This window comes from Neodothiora populina (assembly GCF_041146345.1).
Source record: "Neodothiora populina strain CPC 39397 chromosome Unknown canker_contig_12, whole genome shotgun sequence".
Taxonomy (NCBI): domain Eukaryota; kingdom Fungi; phylum Ascomycota; class Dothideomycetes; order Dothideales; family Dothioraceae; genus Neodothiora; species Neodothiora populina.
The window spans coordinates 1,798,626-1,816,224 of NW_027191404.1; the positions used below are offsets into that span (position 1 = coordinate 1,798,626).

The 17,599-nt window shown below is 50.6% G+C and overlaps 5 protein-coding genes across 5 annotated transcripts; 2 read left to right on the plus strand and 3 right to left on the minus strand.

Moving 5' to 3' along the window:
- Nucleotides 1-2,666: 2,666 nt before the first annotated feature.
- On the minus strand, nucleotides 2,667-3,588 carry AAFC00_001279 (uncharacterized protein; the record flags this gene model as incomplete). The annotated part of the gene is made up of 4 exons (XM_069340451.1): nucleotides 2,667-2,803; nucleotides 2,873-2,953; nucleotides 3,025-3,414; nucleotides 3,564-3,588. 4 exons carry the CDS (start codon nucleotides 3,586-3,588, stop codon nucleotides 2,667-2,669), a joined length of 633 nt encoding a protein of 210 aa, XP_069203919.1.
- An 896-nt stretch (nucleotides 3,589-4,484) lies between these two features.
- Nucleotides 4,485-8,506, plus strand: AAFC00_001280 (uncharacterized protein; the record flags this gene model as incomplete). The annotated part of the gene is made up of 6 exons (XM_069347907.1): nucleotides 4,485-4,689; nucleotides 4,745-4,789; nucleotides 4,879-6,615; nucleotides 6,672-7,138; nucleotides 7,198-8,248; nucleotides 8,304-8,506. 6 exons carry the CDS (start codon nucleotides 4,485-4,487, stop codon nucleotides 8,504-8,506), a joined length of 3,708 nt encoding a protein of 1,235 aa, XP_069203920.1.
- Nucleotides 8,507-9,410: 904 nt separating this feature from the next.
- Nucleotides 9,411-11,034, minus strand: AAFC00_001281 (uncharacterized protein; the record flags this gene model as incomplete). The annotated part of the gene is made up of 4 exons (XM_069340452.1): nucleotides 9,411-9,460; nucleotides 9,546-10,332; nucleotides 10,389-10,691; nucleotides 10,762-11,034. 4 exons carry the CDS (start codon nucleotides 11,032-11,034, stop codon nucleotides 9,411-9,413), a joined length of 1,413 nt encoding a protein of 470 aa, XP_069203921.1.
- Nucleotides 11,035-11,662: 628 nt separating this feature from the next.
- On the plus strand, nucleotides 11,663-12,325 carry AAFC00_001282 (uncharacterized protein; the record flags this gene model as incomplete). Its single annotated transcript, XM_069340453.1, has 1 exon — nucleotides 11,663-12,325. The coding sequence occupies one exon, from the start codon at nucleotides 11,663-11,665 to the stop codon at nucleotides 12,323-12,325; it is 663 nt and encodes a 220-aa protein (XP_069203922.1).
- Nucleotides 12,326-12,708: 383 nt separating this feature from the next.
- AAFC00_001283 (uncharacterized protein) lies at nucleotides 12,709-16,769 on the minus strand (the record flags this gene model as incomplete). Its single annotated transcript, XM_069340454.1, has 8 exons — nucleotides 12,709-13,400; nucleotides 13,466-13,510; nucleotides 15,591-15,783; nucleotides 15,841-16,157; nucleotides 16,227-16,269; nucleotides 16,329-16,414; nucleotides 16,521-16,687; nucleotides 16,759-16,769. The coding sequence occupies 8 exons, from the start codon at nucleotides 16,767-16,769 to the stop codon at nucleotides 12,709-12,711; spliced, it is 1,554 nt and encodes a 517-aa protein (XP_069203923.1).
- Nucleotides 16,770-17,599: the final 830 nt, after the last annotated feature.

The window sequence follows — 17,599 nt, forward strand, 5'->3', positions numbered from 1 at the left end:
TGCCTGATGGAGGTAGTTCTGGTGAATTCAGAGCTTGCTGGAGAGCAAGGAGGCAAGAATCGACTCTTGAGCTCTGTGGAATAAGCACGAGATGACTTCTTAGATTGACTCGATGGTGTCGCAAAAGATGAATGAGTAACAATTTGGGAAAAGTCACTGCTGGACAGACAGCGAAACGATTGCTTGAAATCGCTCCTGCCTGTCCTGGATGCCCCTCCCCCGCATTGACGCAGCCCTTGCCTAATGAGGGAGGTATTGACCCTCATTTGAGGCAGCTACCAATTGTCAAACACGACACCTTGTGGTTCGATCTCCGCTATAGAACCAGCGTGAATTCTTTAGCTCAACTCGAGCACTTCTACACACTGGTGTGAGCGGCTACAGTCGGCGTAGGCCACTAATCTGCGAAGCCCTAAAGTATGGGGTGATCATCTTCAGAACTACCAGTCAGACAACCAGAGGCCCATTCGGACAAGGTCGTAATTAGAGAGGATCTGTCAATCAACCTCTCTCGTACAAGTCATCTTGCGTGGACGTCGATGAAGGGATTGGACGTTTGACACAGCACCGCAGGGAGAAAGGTTGCTGCAATTTTGGTTTGTCTACTCGTCCTAAATCGTGTGTCACGAATAAATCCTGAACCCCTTATATCCATGCTGTTCCGGTCCATCGTGAAGTCCAAATGTATGAAACCGCCAACTCCAATAGATGCTTCGTTGCAGAAAAGGCGCATTGCATGTTCTTCCTGGAAATAATACAAACTTGATCATATCTACCTTCTATCTTTATTGCACTTCACTAAAGGCGGATAGCAATGTCGAGGCAGGATATCCGCCATTCCTTTTTCCCAACAATCTCTCTAAACCACTCAGCTGCACTTATCGAAGGCTGTACATCCAAACTCGATTTCTTTCTGACCGCATCAACTGCGCCCTTCACCACCGATCCAGCTGTAGAATTGAGGACGGAAGCGGCAAGTGATGCGCTTTCTATGGCCGCATGTTGTAACATAGTTTTGGTCTGGGGTTCTGAAGTCTCATAATCGAGCGGTGGCAATGATCCGGGCTGTGACTCAAACCAGTCGCTGTGGAAGTCGTAGAGACAGAAAACGAGGATCGTGAGGAGGAGAGAGCAGTAAATGCATGGTCGATTGAGGTAATATGTTGCGCCGACGAAGAGGACAAAGTATAGAGGGGAGACATTAGAGCTGCTTACAATGTTAATACGTGAGTTCTTTGATCATGGTATAGCATGCCAATACATGAAGAAGAGCACCGGTATCCATGTTCGTAGACAGAACATTGTGGCCGCAGCGGCTCGTTGTGGGCGGCTTGATACTTTGAGCAGCCTCAGTATTGCGCGCGACGATTACTCCCTAGCAAGGTAGCAAGGGATGCGCTCTATACAATATATGTGCAGGAACTCCGATGAAGGAGTGCTCAGGCTTGGGCAAAAAGGTGCTGTGATTACCCCGGATGATGACCTTCAGATTACTAGAGCGCCAAGAGTAGCAACTTGATCTGATAAGCGAATGACGTCTGTCCAGATCAATAAGATATCGTCAGGTAAGGGGCCCAATGTAAATGCTCCCATTATTCCAATGACTAACCCAGCAGCTCGTACACGCATTCATACAGGCATCGGCTGTATATATGATCTAGCACACTTTGCTGGTCATGATTGACTAGAATATGGAGCATTAGATGCGCACAACGTCTAATGGAAGGCCATCAGACTGCTTGGCGTGCATGAACTTCCTATACTCATCGGAGGCATCAGATGTCAGATGACCCAGGTCACTGAAAAGAGTCGTTCCCCATAATCTCGTAACAGTGTTCTGGGTCATGACAGCAGAGGCTTATTCATATATTCGATAGTCCGTGGTGAACAATGATGGGTAGAACTGTGTACGAATGTGAATTTACCAATATGAAACGGGAAAGGCCATAATAATAATCGAATCTCACGACGAAAACAAAATCCCGATACAAAGATGTCGAGGACATGGGAAAAGTACAGTGGAGCCCCCGATGCATGTCAAGCCCGTCAGCACCTAGCGGGTGTGGCGGAGATGATAGGAGAAAGAGGATTGTGCGTAGTGTTTGTATCATATAAAGGAGAAAAGACGACCCAAAAAGGTCAACAAGCAGCAAAGACAGAAAACAGACAAAGCACATGAATTTTCCTTGCTCTGTGGGGTGATGATGGTGGTGATTGTCGTTGTTGCTGTAGTTGCGTGTAAAGTGTGCATGTATTGATTCTTGCGCCTCCAACGCCGTCATTCCGGGATTTGATGGTCCCATTCGTGCCTTCCTTCCTTTCTTTCCCTCGTTGCTCCCGCGCCTGACATTCCTTGAAGGGTGATAAGTCTGTCCCGCCTCATTCCCGAGAGCTTTCGCTTCAATATTAAGAGAGGTAAGTCTTCTCCCAACTCTTGTCCATTCTCTTTCGCCAGCTCGTGTCTTGAAACTTGATATCCTACCGGTCTCTGCGATGTGTATGCTTGCCAGAGAATTTTACAGCAGCCGATCGATCACATACTTCCTCTCTACCTATAGCAGCACACGCGGAAGAAGTCGGCAACGGCTTTTGAATGCTCATCTAACCATCTTCGTCACGTGTATTGCATAGGGGACAAAAGGCTTGCATTGGAACGAACACCCAATTTAACAACATTGTCCGCTCTTCTGGGCTCCGCCTGGGGGAGTAGTGGCAGGGAGGTTGATGGTAGAGCCAGCGCCTGGGCCGTCGTCTTTACCGCCTTCGGTCAATTGCGCCTTGCTTGAGACAATGCGGTAGATTTCTGATAAAAGGGTATTCCGTCAGACAGACGTTCCACCGAATCACGGATTATATGTGGTTTGGCACTTACCTGTCAGGATGTTTTGGAAGGCAAGCTCAACGTTGCTAGCGTCAAGGGCGGACGTCTCGATGAAAGAAAGGTTGTTCTCGCCTGGAAATGAATTGTCAGCTGGTTGTTTTTCGGCTTGTAACATATGTGCAAGGGGGACGGGGTGTTCATACTGGCAAATTGTTTGGCCTCCTCGGTAGGCACGGCTCGGAGGTGCCTCAAATCGCTCTTGTTTCCGACCAGCATAATGACAATGTTGCTGTCAGCATGGTCTCTGAGCTCCTTTAGCCACCTCGTGACATTCTCGTATGTCTGGTGCTTGCTGATGTCGTAGACGAGAAGAGCGCCAACAGCGCCACGGTAGTATGCAGAAGTAATGGCGCGGTAGCGCTCCTGACCAGCGGTATCCCAGATCTGGGCCTTGATGGTTTTGGCGTCGACTTGAATGCTACGGGTGGCGAACTCAACACCGATGGTCGACTTGCTGTCGAGGTTGAATTCGTTGCGAGTGAAACGCGAGAGCAGGTTGGATTTTCCAACGCCGCTGTCTCCTATCAGGACCACTGGATGAGGGGTGAATCGTTAGCTCGTCGGGTTTCTTGATGTAGTATGTAAGCAGAAGGGCAAGAGAATGGTATAGTATACCTTTGAAGAGAAACTGCGATGCGCATTAGCTTTTGTTCCTGAAGCGGAAGGGGCATCGTGGGCGCACTTACATCGTACTCGTCGTTGGCCATGTTGCCTTCGGGAATGTTTAACTGACTGGAAGAGGGGTGTCGCGCGAGCGGTGTAGATGTGGGTATATGAGCGGCTTGTCCGGCGAAATGCAGGCAGGGAAAGACGGCAAGCAAAAGTATCTGTTGTGTTGTGTAGTATTAGATAGAAAGCGATATGTGTGCCGGGGAGAGGGGGAAGGAAATGAAGCTCAATCGGGGGTGAATTGGCCTGGGGTAAGGAAAGGGTGTTGTTAAGCTGTAACCTGTGAAATGGGCGTGTTTAGGGCATTACTACGGAACACCTTTGCTGCCCCAGCATGCAGCGCATTATTACTCGCACTACTCGCGCCCTCCTCTGAGCTGCGCTGCCAACCAAACAACCATTCAGCCTTGAGGGTCGCTGCTTGATGCCAAGACATCTAGGGGTCTTTTGTCTCTCTTACCTCGTAATCTTATCTACAGTACTCTCTGCCGTTACATTAGTCAAATACAGTAGCTGCTTAGTACCTTGCAGCATATTTTATGGTGTTGTAAAGATAGAGTATCCTTTCACTGTAGAGTACTCCGGTGTTGTCGTCCTCTTCACCTATAAAATAACCTGCGGCATGCAACGAGGTGCACGTACCATGTATCCCCAAGAGTGATGGGCATGATTCTGGCGATAAGTGAAATCGCGTTAGCAACAACCATGTGTTGATTAAATCAATCGACCATCTTCTGAGTCTACTCTTGTCATTCATAACCTTGCTGCTCGCTATGCTACGCACCCTGGAGTCGCAAGGAAAACATCTCGGCCATTTGATAACAGTAGATTTCCAGTACCGCAACAAACGACTGCGCAGTAACTAGTGTTTAGCCAAATAAGCTTCTCCACGGTCAAACGTACCCCCAGAGTGGCACATCTGGTAACGGTCAACATGGACCGAGACTCAGATGGTCGTCTATTCATCCGAAGGGATGACGATGATGACAACGACTCGAATATCAGCCTTACCTCTACAGTGTCCGATTCATCACAAAGCGAGTATGGTGTAGATAGAATCCTGGCCGAAGCCAAGTTGTCACCGGAAGATGGATACGGGGAAGTGCTTGAAGATGAAGAACCACAGATGCAATATCTAGGTTTGTAGCTACTAGATCAAATTGCCGAGAAAAATGTCGACTAATTCTCATGCAGTAAAATGGACTGGCTATCCCCTGTATAGATCCACTTGGGAACCTGGTAAGTCAGCTATAACATCGTTTACCGAACACATCGATGTTCTGGTACACATCGAGTTATTTACAAGTCACCATCCTAACTTCTATCAGCGGAGAACTTCTTGGATCCAGTGACCCTACAGGAATGGGCGACTCGGAAACTGAAGGAGGAGCAAGGTCTGGAACCCTGCTATAACCTCGAGGTACATGAGAAGAAATGCAAATTATTCGAGGAAAGGAGAGCTCGTCGCAAAGCCAAACGTAACAAGCTGCGAGAACTCAGAAGATTAGGAGAGGAAGCCTCTCACAAGTCAAGAATCCAAGCATCACCTCCCACTAACATCTCCGGTACTATCAAAACAGCCACTCTGCTAGGCCCCAGCCTATTTGCCTCATCGTCTAGGAGACCTTTACTTGAGGCGAAGCCAATAGACAAAGGAGATGGTCCTCCAGCTCTTTCCACTACTGGCTCCTCGCTCTCTCCGAGTCGGCCAAATTTAGCTGAGCAGAGTACGAACTCAGGGGCAGATGAATTTGGCGACCAGGCTCGAAGAGATCGAGCAAGTCAAGCGCAGGTAGCACACGTAGATGGTATGCATAGCATTGTGGACAAAGGCCATGCCCAGACGAAAGATGCCTTGGTGACACAGAAAGTCGTCCATGACACAAAGTCGTTGAAGAAGAAAGGCACTGCAGTGCTTAAGAAGAACAATGACGATGCCGCTGAAATGGCGTCTTCATTGCATCCGACCAAACAGCAAGCTAGCTTAAAGCGCAAGCGTAGTCCATCAAAGGTTAGGTCCACCTCTGTTTCGTCGAAAGCAATACCGATTGTACGCAGGCAGTCTTTGGACTCGCTCTTCGACTCGACGCCTAGCGAGGTTGAAGACAATATCCCTGAGCCATCTCGAGAACAAACTTCGACATCTTCTGCGGGAAGATGTACGGACAACGCGCCGCGTGAGACATCGGCGTTGACGACGAATCCGGAATCCGTCACAGCTAAAAAGACGGTATCATTCAAACAAGCTCTCGAGGTTGCAAGGAGCAAAGCTGCAAATGTACCGAATTCAAGCATGAGGCTCATCAAGAGTGCTGTGACAAAAGCCAGCACGATACCTACGAGCACGAAAGTTGAACCAGTACCAAAGACTCAATCGAAGCCGTCAGATACCACACTGGCTCGTGTGGGGAAGAGTATATTTAGTGATTGGAATGAACCTAAAGCTCGCAACATACGCAAACAACGACTCGACACCTCTACCGGCTTTGCACCAAAGGATGCTCAATTTGGCAAGCTTTCACAGCAAAATGCGATACAAAAATGGGCCAGCCGTGAACTGCCACCCGATCCGCGCGCTTTACAGTACATCGATCCTCGCACTGGGAAATTAGAGAATCCAGTAGATCAGGATCACACTTTGGTTGAGCGAGCCTCATCAAGCGCAAACGATCAACCTGATAGACCCACCTCTTCGAGAGCTCAGCGAAGTTCTGAACGCCCACCGCAGGAGCCGGGAAGCATTGTCGACCATGTGCAGAACTCTGCTGAGCCACGTTCATCCATAAAACCCAGTCAAGCATACATCAGCACAACTTGCAGGTACTGGATGAAGGGACATTGTGGTAAAGGAGCATACTGTAGCTTTGCTCATACAGATACAGGGCATTACCCACCCAAGAAACCGATGATGTGTCAATTCTGGGCCAAGGGCTGGTGCAGATTCTCTACTGTACAATGCGAGTTTTACCACGAAAACATAAATGCATTGAATGCGCCAGCATCTTACTTTGAACGCCATTACGGCCGGCGTGAGGACACCCCTGATGTCACTGGCGTACGACAGGGTGAGTCTCGCTGACTTTGGTTAATGTGTACTGACTTGACTAATCCGGCGTACTAGATGATGTAGACCGCTTGAGAGAGCGAAAAAAGGCTTCAATCGATGTCTCACCCCCGATCAATACCATTGATGCAGATTCAACTGATCAAAATCGTTCTACTGTTTCACAGCCCTGTCGGCCATTGCGGGCAGCCATATCACCGGAAGCTACCATGGCCTGCGATGATTTCATCGGGCCAGAGTCTCTCCGAGACAATTCCAGCACCTTTAATGATCAATCACTAATTGTCAGTCGTGTTGCTGACCCAGGTGATACTAACCACAATTTAAGCACTGAAGCACTCAGGGCCTCTATCAATCTGCACGTTGCGCCTCAAGGTGGCAATGCCAGCATAAGAATGCAAGTATATCTAAATTTTGATCCCTCACCGGCTCGAAGGGAAAATTCAGATCGTATCAAAGACGGCTCTACCCTTGAGGTGCAGCACTTTTGCCTTGCAAGGGATTTTAAGAACTTTGATTTCAAGGTAAGAACGTATCCTAAGGTCCTCCAATTCCAGGTGTGAGTAAGACTTACTCTGTTCAGGCCGATAGCTCCTGCTATACTGGCGATATTGTGCACGCGGAAGCGGATGCTGCATTCAAAAGTTTTGCCAACTACATGTTGATCAATTCCACGGGAGCGGTTATACAACACCACGACTGTCTCGTAATTGTTCACCCTATGAACTATGATGACTGGGACTTCATCGGACCACAAGTGAATACAAGTTCTGGGCTGCGCTTCCTTGTGCAGCCTATGACGACCCCCATATACAGGATCTCCAATCTCGCAAGCGAGGAATCCTTGACTCCTTTACAACGTATCTGCCTGCAGCAATTTGACCTTGATCAGCGTCGTTTATTCCAACGCTTTGATCAGAAGCTCGAGAAGAATGTTTTCTTGATGTTTCCGTCCAGACAGACGGTTGAGGTTCAACTGATCACTGCTTGTCTACTTGAGATGGGCGCCTCGGTCTACAATGCAGGTGTCCACGCGTCATGGGATCAATTTAGATGTGATCAAAAGGAATTTGCAAGATCAGGTGTCGTACTCTTTCACCCGACAATCACTCAGTATCACCAGATTCCGGCATTCAATTGGGTGCTGTTTACGACGCACTACAATCTCTTCCAATTGGGAGTCGACTCGACACTGAGATGCCATCCTGAGGCGGCTACGAAGTATTCGTGCGTCAGACTGTTCCCACAGGGCGCAGTTACGCTCATTACCGATGATGTCTTTGAGTACCACCCCCACTTGGCGGTGGAGGTACTCAGAATTTTCGACCAAGAGTTGAATGTCAAATCCACAGTACGGAAGAATGATTGTCTATTGACACGGCCGGACGTGGTAGAATGGCTGGTAGACCTGGTTGACAAATACGCGGCGGAGGATGATCCTGAACGTCACAAGAACCGACTTGAGCTTCTGCACATTGTCTTGGGGCTGCTTCCTGACAAGACCATCGACCCTTTTATATCTCCCGAGCCGCCTCGTCTCATATCTCCTCCATCAGCGGAGATGCCCGACTATATCGGAAAATGGGATTACGACGAAGAGAGCGCGACTAATTGGCTTGTCGAGTGGTTGGCAGGTAAGTCCTATCTCACCGACTTCCTACTGAGCTGTGCTAATGTTTTTACTCATAGGTTGGTGCATCTCAGAGCGGGAATCATTCCGCCGATTCACAGTCGTCCACGAACAGTGTCGCAAGCCAGAGCAGACTCCTGGGTTTTCAGCCATCAAGGATCCCAGGGGCTGGTCGAAGAAGTTCTCTCATATCAAAGTCATCAACGTAAGACTTTTCAAACAGCTGCGCGGGATCGGTCACAAGGATACTCGCGCGAAATGATGGAATGATGGCATGAAGCACACTATGACATGACGGTTCAGAGGGGTTCATCTCGTATTGGACTGAGAGCATGCATTGTCGGCGCATAGTACTATACCCACGATTTTCTCCATTTTGTTTTCTTTACAAAGTCTGTAGGTTTTATTCTACTTTCAGTGCAGCGAGCTGTGAGTAAGGTCGCAGCGATTCGTAGCCAGGAAGGCTTTGTGTTTTTTTTCAACTTCACGACACTCGCAGCACTCATGAAAGGTGACTGGACGAGTCGTCCAATCCCTAGATAGATTAAACACCACGGAATGACAATGAGATGACACACATTACACGACATGTGCAAGAAGATGACTTCGAACTCATAACTCGAGGTGAACTCATCACTAGAACTGGACTCATCTCGTACTCAAGGACTTATCATGATCATCACTATTCCCAGACAAATCGTGTCTGACTTGACATCACGTCCCATGTACTTGAGAGACAAGTGACTAGACTCGTACCGGGAAGTAAGTCCCACGGCTGCGTTGCTTGTGGAGTAGATGGAGCGTACACGTTTGCTTCCATCAGTAGGTCAGGTAGGTTGTTAGAGAGTCACTTATCTGTTGTGATATCGAAAAAGCAAGGAAGGGTGATTCGTTAATGTACATTTTGTGTTATTATAGATATTGGGATCTTGGCGTATGTAGTATCGTTTCTCCTAAAGTAAGAGGCATATATACACGAGTCTTTTTTCCCGTACTAATCGTACAATCATCGTTGTTAACAGATAGCCCAGGATTCATTGCTTTTGATTGTTCTGTTTCGTTGCTTGCGAGCTTTTTGGATGTAGGTCTTCTACTAATGAAGATGGTACATTGAACCGAATCTAATCGTGGTTTGATACGAAGTTGGTTGCTTCTCGACTCGTTACTTATGTTCGCTCGGCATCGGAGGCGTGGCCTGTGGGGCCTTGTGTTGTATCTGTAATTTGAAATTAGAATTGTGTTACGAGAAGTGAACATGGGACGAGTGAAAATGAATGAGCGAGGGAACGGAAGGCACTCACAATCAACCGTGACGAAAGCTCTGTCAACCTCATTCAGTCCTTCACAGCAGTACTGTAGAGTCTCGGCAATGTCATGAGATTTGTGTAGCTTGGTGTCGTCTTTGAGCAGAATGTCAATCTCGACCCAAACACCGTCGCCAGCGTGGTATGCAGTGATACTCTTGAAGCCCTCGACGACGGGACTGAAGCGGTAGCAGAGATACATGACTTTCTTCTGGAGATCAGTGTCGGCAGCCTGGCCGGAGAGACGAGTGATGTTTTCGAAACAGGTGCCTGCCCAATCATAAATAATGAAAAGAGACAGGAAACCGGCGCCGACGGGATCCAGCCACCAAGTACCGGTTTTGACTCCGATGAAAGGGAACAGCAAAGACAGAGTGTTGAAATAGACATCGGTCTTGCAATCCTGGGCAAGCGCCTGCACCTGCGTAGTCTTGATCTTGACACAACCGAGTCCAATAATGCCCTTGATTATGATCGTGGCCAGCATGGCGCCGATGGCAACAGCAGGCAGCTCCGCAGTTTCATGCGGCGCGTCTGGCATTAGCTTTGTGACCGACTCTTGAAGGATCTGGATGAATGAGATGACCATGATGATGGAGAAGACGAGGATGCCTAGAGGTTCAAGACGACGTCGTCCTACAGGGAAACGCTTGTTGAGAGCCTTCAGGCGCCACTGCACGAGACGATTGGTGGACCAGACGATGAGCGTGCAGAGCAGATCGAGAGCAGAATCAACTAGAGATGCGATCAGAGATAATGAAGACGAGAAAAATGCAGCCACGACCTATGGATGAGATTAGTTGTAAATCCAGCACTAGAGAACATCCGGGATGCACATACCTTTGCAATCAATAGCAAGATGTTGGCAAGAACGTTGATGTTGATAGCCCATCGAGCCTTTTTCTCCGCTTGCAACCTGTCCTTCTTGACGTCCTCAGGCAGGAACTCCCAGATGTTGCCGTCCTGCAATAGAATACCTCGCTCTCTTTCTCGGAGTCCATCACCGTCGGCGTCTGGATTGAAGGAATCAAGGACATCATCGGCGAGATGCCTTACCAAGGCGTCTACCTCGGCCCAGTCATTCAGACGATTATTTTGGTCTTCATAGAAACTTCTGACTTTCTTGTTCTTGATGTCTTTGAGCTAAAGATACAATGCCATATTAGTAACAACTCATAAGTTCAAGAGATTACGCATGATACTCAAAACGTACATCTTGCTCACTTTTCCTGAACCTCTCCAGATCAACCTGTTTCAGACCAAAGAGCAACTGCTTCTTCAAGTCCTCTCTACGGCTGTCCTCGAGTGCCGTAGCAGCTGCATCTCTGAACTTGAATAGCTTCGGAGGTGAGCCACTACCATTCGCGGGTGCAGGACCACTCTCGAGGTCGTCGCTGTTTCCATCCCCATTGCCATTGGCATTGCTGCCACTAGTAGTAGCTTGTGATTTGGTGGAGCGATATGACAGCGCTCTTTTGCCTACCATCTTCGCAGATCAGATAGTAGATAACCGCCTGTCTTGGCCTCGTGATCGACAGCCTGGCGTGGTGCTTTGGTGCCTGTGGAATTAGATATGATGACGTAGTGCCGAGCAAAGCGAGCCGTGAACCACTGGAGTAGGATGCAGAAGCGCGGGAAACAAGACTTTAGGCAAGCAATAGCGACGGGAGGACAAGGTATAGAAGAGCGGATATGTGTGCTACCAACTTTCTTATACTGTCCTTGTTGAGAGCCGCGAAATATGCGGTAGAAGGACGAGTGGGGACAACCGAGTAAGAAACCTGTTGTTCTGCTGCACCATTCCGGCTCAACCTTGGAGTCCCCAGGGCTCCTCAGGGTTGCTGTGGCCCCGAGGATCGAATGACGCACTGCTTGTGGTGGTACACAAATTGCATTTAGCTCCGCATCAATATGGATCACTCCCGCTCAATAGATGATGCGTACAAGTTGCATACGGAGCTTAAAGTCACTAAACGGTTGTGACACGGGTTAGCAGTGGAAAAGGCGATGCCATGTCCAGCAATGTAGTCGCGGGGGACCAGAATGTACAGTATGCTTGAATCGTCTGAGTGATGTTTAGAGACGCAATATATCACCACCAATTGAAAAACGAAATGTCCAGCAGCGTGTACTCAGCCAACTCGTCCGAGTCCTTCGACTCAATCTGCGACCGCCTAAAGACGTTCCCCACTCCGCTATTGCCGCCAGGGAAGAGCTACGATGGCACGCTCACGGACAAGATATCCTCACTATACTGTCACCCTGCCTTAGAAGCTCTGCTGCACATCCTCAATCTCGACTTACCTTCTGCACATTTCCTGTGCAGGAAAATGCAGTCCGCGCCCGCATATGAAGGCATGTATATTCATGGCCTGCTGCACAGGATCGAGGGTGATTTAGACAACACCCGCGCCTGGTACGCCGATGTGCAGGACAGCGATTGCTTCATCTCGGTTTGGGGGGAGGCTACACATGAAGAGAGAAAAGAGGCGGATAGCATTAAAGATCAGTACCGAGTAGGCAAGGCGCCTGCCCAGAAGCGTACGAGAGACTTTCTGGATGCTGTCGAGAACCTGCAGAAACATAAGCAGGGTGATAGAGAGGCACTGGAGAAAGAAAGCCGCCGGGAGATCAATGAGCTGTTGCGGTGGTGCAAGGACAAGTTCGGGGCTGGCAAGTGGGAGGATGCTAAGAAAGTTTGGGTCGGCAACAGCGAGGAAATCAAAAACATGAGCCAGGACATGACTACTGGCGACAAGGGTCATAGACATTTTTAGATGAACTTATTCTCAATGTTGTCGCTTTGTGGTATGTTGGGTTTATTAGAACCAACATTGTAGTTGGTATCATTCACGTGCGGCGCTGTCACTGAATGATTAATTTCACATCGAGCGCGGCAACCAGTCATCCGTGTGTGCACCAAAGAAATTGGACAGAGCAAAAGTTCTTCTAGAGTACACAAAGCTTTCGCGATAAGAAAATCCAAGACCTCTCCTCCGTCTCACCCACATCATGATGAAACCATGCGAAACTCCCCATTTTTTCAGTTCTGTACAAAATGTCGCTGGCTCCGCGGGCGGTGGAAGAGAGAATCAGGGTATTGTAACATCGAGAAAAGCTCCCTTCATCCCCTCATCTCCCTTTCTCAAACGCACGTAATCTATGACTTCTCAAGGTCTGCGAGAATCTTCTCACCCTTGGCACGGGCGGACTCGATGTCACCGACCATGTAGAAAGCACCCTCAGGAAGGTCATCGGCCTCACCGTTCATGATGGCCTTGAAAGATCTGATGGTGTCCTTGAGGTCGACGAGCTTACCCTCGATACCAGTGAAGACCTGGGCAACGGTGAAAGGCTGGGACAGGAAACGCTGGAGCTTACGGGCACGCTCGACGGTAAGCTTGTCGGCCTCGGAAAGTTCGTCCATACCGAGAATGGCAATGATATCCTGGAGGGACTTGTACTCCTGGAGCATCTGCTGGACCTTGGAGGCGGTGTCGTAGTGGTCCTGACCGACGATACGGGGGTCAAGCATACGGGACTTGGAGTCGAGAGGGTCGACAGCGGGGTAGATACCCAACTCGGAGATACCACGGGACAAGACAGTGGTGGCGTCCAAATGGGCGAAGGTGGTGGCGGGGGCAGGGTCAGTCAAATCGTCAGCGGGCACGTAGACGGCCTGGACGGAAGTGATGGAACCCTTCTGGGTGGTGGTGATACGCTCCTGCATCAGACCCATGTCGACGGCGAGAGTGGGCTGGTAACCGACGGCAGAGGGGATACGTCCGAGAAGGGCGGACACCTCGGAACCGGCCTGGGTGAAACGGAAAATGTTGTCGATGAAGAGGAGCACTGTTCCAACATCAGTTTTTGCACCACAAAGTCGCCTTTTTCAGCTGAGCATATTCTGAACTCACCATCCTGTCCCTCCTGATCGCGAAAAAATTCAGCTACAGTAAGGCCTACATTGCAGAGTGTTAGCATGACTGTTCAGGGTTGTTCGATGTTGTGTGACGTTGTGTGATGAAGCAAGAAAGAAAAAAACTACCAGAACAAAAAATAAATAAAAAAAAACCAGAAACGCCAGACGCCAGAAGTCCAGAGGCCAAGAAAGGGGGGCCGGCTCATTCGAGGTCGAGGTCGTCTTCGTCTTCATCGTCGTCTTCGTAATCGTCATCATCTTCGTCTTCGTCTTCGTCGGCGGCCTCAGCTTCGGCCTCGGCTTTGGTGGCCGCCCGTAGCACCTTTTTGGCGTGACTGGCGGCGGTCTCATGCCTCTTGAGGCTGCAGGCGTGGTCGAAACCTTTCTCGCACGGAGTGCACCAGAATTTCTTGTTGGCCCTATCCCGGGCCCGCTTGGCGGCGACGGCGACGGCACTTTTTGACGGCGGCGGCTTGATCTTGCCAGCCACTCTGTCCCTGTGGTCTGGTGGTGAGGTGGCGTTTCAGGGCCACGGCCGACTGCATGTTTCTGTCACAATCTTCGCAATGAAACCGTCCCCCTTCGATGTTGCGGGTACGAACACGCCCCGCAGTAGCGTTGATTTGCGGTCGGCGATCCACCGACCAGGCATTCTTGTCCCGGCGAACCTTTTCCCTGTACGCCTCTGGATCTAGGGCGCGCATAAGAGCGCGGTGCCTTTGGGAGCCCGCAAGCGCCCGTTCGGCAGCCGTTTCCTTACGGAAGGCGGCCACAGCGTCCGCCTGGGCAGGGGAGAGAGTGAGGTTGCCACGAATCGGCCCGAGGATCGGGAGGTGAGAACAGAGGGGTTCGAGGAGGGCGGCGTCCCGGGGCCAGGGAAGGATATGCTCGAAGTAACCATCCGTAGCGGCATAGCTACATGCGTGGAAAATGATCGTGAAGATAGTCTCGAGCAGCAAGAATCGAGCTCGGACCGAGCCAGCCACGCCAGCGGAGGGTATAGGGCTCCAGCAAAGTAGACCCTTGGAAGAGACATGCCAACCTCTCTCGAAAGAGAGGCGCACGAAGCGGGGGAGCGGGTGGCCATCCGGGCGATAAACTCTCAGCCTGGAGGCGACGCCGCCAGCGGCGTCTGTGCCACTGCCAATGTACAGAATGGGCGTCTCGCCCGTCTTCTTCATCACCACCGCGTAAATTGCCCACAGCTTCTCACCAGCGGCGGGCAGCGGCAGGTCCTCAAAAAAGGCTGGCGGAGGGGGAGTGTCTGTGCACAAGACATCGCCAAGTCCTTCTGCCCAGGTCATTGGCGCCAGGGCCGTGATAGCATCGAAGGCGGAGCGGGTGGCCATAAGTTGACCGTAGGTAGGGTTCAGGTACCACTCGGGTACTTTTAATGTTGCGAAGGTAAAGCACATGTCTTCTAGTATGGCTATAGCACCGTCTTCGTCGACTGTTACCCCGGACGTACCGGTGTTGCGGGTGGTGGTGGTGTTGCTGGTGTCCTCGCTGGTGCTGGTGCAGGTGCTGGTGTTGCTGCGGCTGTTGCTGTTGCTGTTGATGCTGCTGCGGGGAGGGGCATCGACCATGACGACATCGTCGTCGTCGTCTTCCTCCTCGTCTTTGGTCTTCACGACCTTGGAGAGGGGAGTGGGGGCAGCAGGGCGGGCGGAGGCAGCAGCGGAGGGCAAAAGAGGGGCGGAGGGAGAGAAGTAGGAGGTGAGTTTGTTGCCATTTTTCAGGCCCGCCTTCGCAAGATCGGTCTTCTTGCCAGCCTTCTTCTTCTCGACTCTTGCGGGTGGTGCCATCGTGATGGCCGTGGGTAAAAGAAAAGTGGAGTGCCGAAGCCAAAAAAAAGTTCCGAGAGAAATCGTCGAGAAAAAGACGAAAAAACGACGAGAAGACTAACGGCTGGCTAACCAAAAATCCAGAAGACGACGGCCGAGGGCGTGTATGATACTCCATGATATCCAGGTAATGGTCCAATGGCAAGGGCGTTCCCAACAGATTGGCAATAGGAAAGCGCGAAGGAGATAACATTTACAACGAGCAATGGGTGAGGGGAGACATGAACGACAAGCAATGGGAAGGTGCGAAGGGCAAACGCTGAGTATGGGACTTACCAGTAAGTGCAACACGGGCACGAGCACCCGGAGGCTCGTTCATCTGGCCGAAGACAAGAGCGACCTTGGACTCGCCGTCGAGTTGAATGACACCCGTCTCCTGCATTTCGTGGTACAAGTCGTTGCCCTCGCGGGTACGTTCGCCGACACCAGTAAATACGGAGTAGCCTCCGTGGGCCTTGGCAATGTTGTTCTGGTATCATCGTTAGATTGTGTGGGTGATGGCCGAGTCCGTCGAAGCAAAACATACGATAAGTTCCTGGATGAACACAGTCTTTCCAACACCGGCACCTCCGAAAAGACCGATTTTACCACCACGAGAGTAAGGGGCGAGCAGGTCGACGACCTTGATACCGGTGACGAGAACCTCAGCAGCAGTGGACTGCTCGGTGAACAATGGGGGGTCGGCGTGGATGGGAGCCATCTTGACAGCCTTGATGGGACCACGCTCATCGATAGGGTCACCAGTGACGTTCATGATGCGACCAAGGCAACCAGGACCAACGGGAATCATGATCGGGTTGCCAGTGTCGAGAGCGGAAGCACCACGGACGAGACCCTCAGTACCTGTTGGAATGCATCAGACAACCTTTTACTATGAACCGAACATCTCGAAGACAAGATTTGCCAACTTACCGTCCATGGCGATGCAACGAACGATGTTCTCACCCAAGTGTTGCTATCAGAAATGTTAGTTCTACCATCTGCGAGTGTTTCCGCTATCTTCCTGGGTCTTACCGCGACTTCGAGCACGAGCTTCTGGCCACCGTTCTCGGTAGTCAGAGCATTGAGAATAGCGGGAAGCTTCTCGGAGTCGAACTTGACTGTACCATTGCGTCAGCGACCACTTGTCCGTCTCTTGGAGCTCGCTGGAGTTCGCTGGAGCTCTGTGCGGCTTGCCGGAGCCCGCCAAGGAAAAGTTTTTCATACCGTCAACGACGGCACCAATGACCTGATGAATCTTTCCACCGGTTGCAGTCTCGGTGCTAGCGAATCTCTGGCCAAAGGCAGGGGCGAAAGCAGGCTTCAGAGGTTGAAAGGCGCGCTGGAGGCGTGCCGGGCGGAAAGCATTTGCCCTCACCGCGCGGGAGAGTCCACTGTTGAGCGGCGCGTCAGTACAGTCGTCCAGAGCATACGGCTGCCACCACATCTCGATCGTTTGGCATACCTCTTGAACATTGTGACGGTGATTAAGGGAGTTTGAATGGTTTGAGAAGGATGGAGATGTCGGTCGTGCAAGAGACGTGGTCGAGGAGGAGAGCAGAGGCGAGCAAAACCGGAGGTCGCTGGTCATGGTCAATGCTCCAACCTTGGCACGACGGCATTTCCACTTTCACCCGAGATATATTCGAGGTGTTGCCCCATTAGCGCCATCGCCAGTTTGCTAACTCCGTGTCTCTGCGAAGAAGCGTAGCAGACTGGACGATCAAGCGTACTCGAAGATCACACGACACTCGACACTTTACGGATGGCTTCCAATAGCTTCATGACTCCACACCCGGCAGTGTAACAACCTACACACACCACGTCAAACTATCTACAGTCTGTATCGGTCGTTGCAAGACGTAAAGGAGATCCGCGTACAGAGTTGACTTAGATGCGGAACAGGGCGGACCTAGGCAACACGGGAGAGGCAGGCAGCATCGAGTCCAGGCTCGCGCAAAGCTAGCCTCTCAATATATGGAATGTAACCTCTGATGGGCTGTGAAGCAAGGCATAGAGGGCTTACAATGACATGTATACCATGAGATGCACTTGTCCTTGGTCGTGTGCCTGTTGATCGTCTTCTGCCTCTCGCAGTCGTTACAGAACCTTCGCTGCCGCAATATCCTAGTATCTGCGCCCGGTCTCCTCAAAGCTTGAGAGTTTCTTCCGCTCGCACGGCGGCAGCTTGTTTGTTGAGGAGGAAGAAGAAGAAGAAGAAGAAGAAGAAGATGATGATGAAGAAGAAGAAGATGATGAAGAAGAGAGGAGCTCTCCACGAGGGAACCATTTATACCTCTCCATTA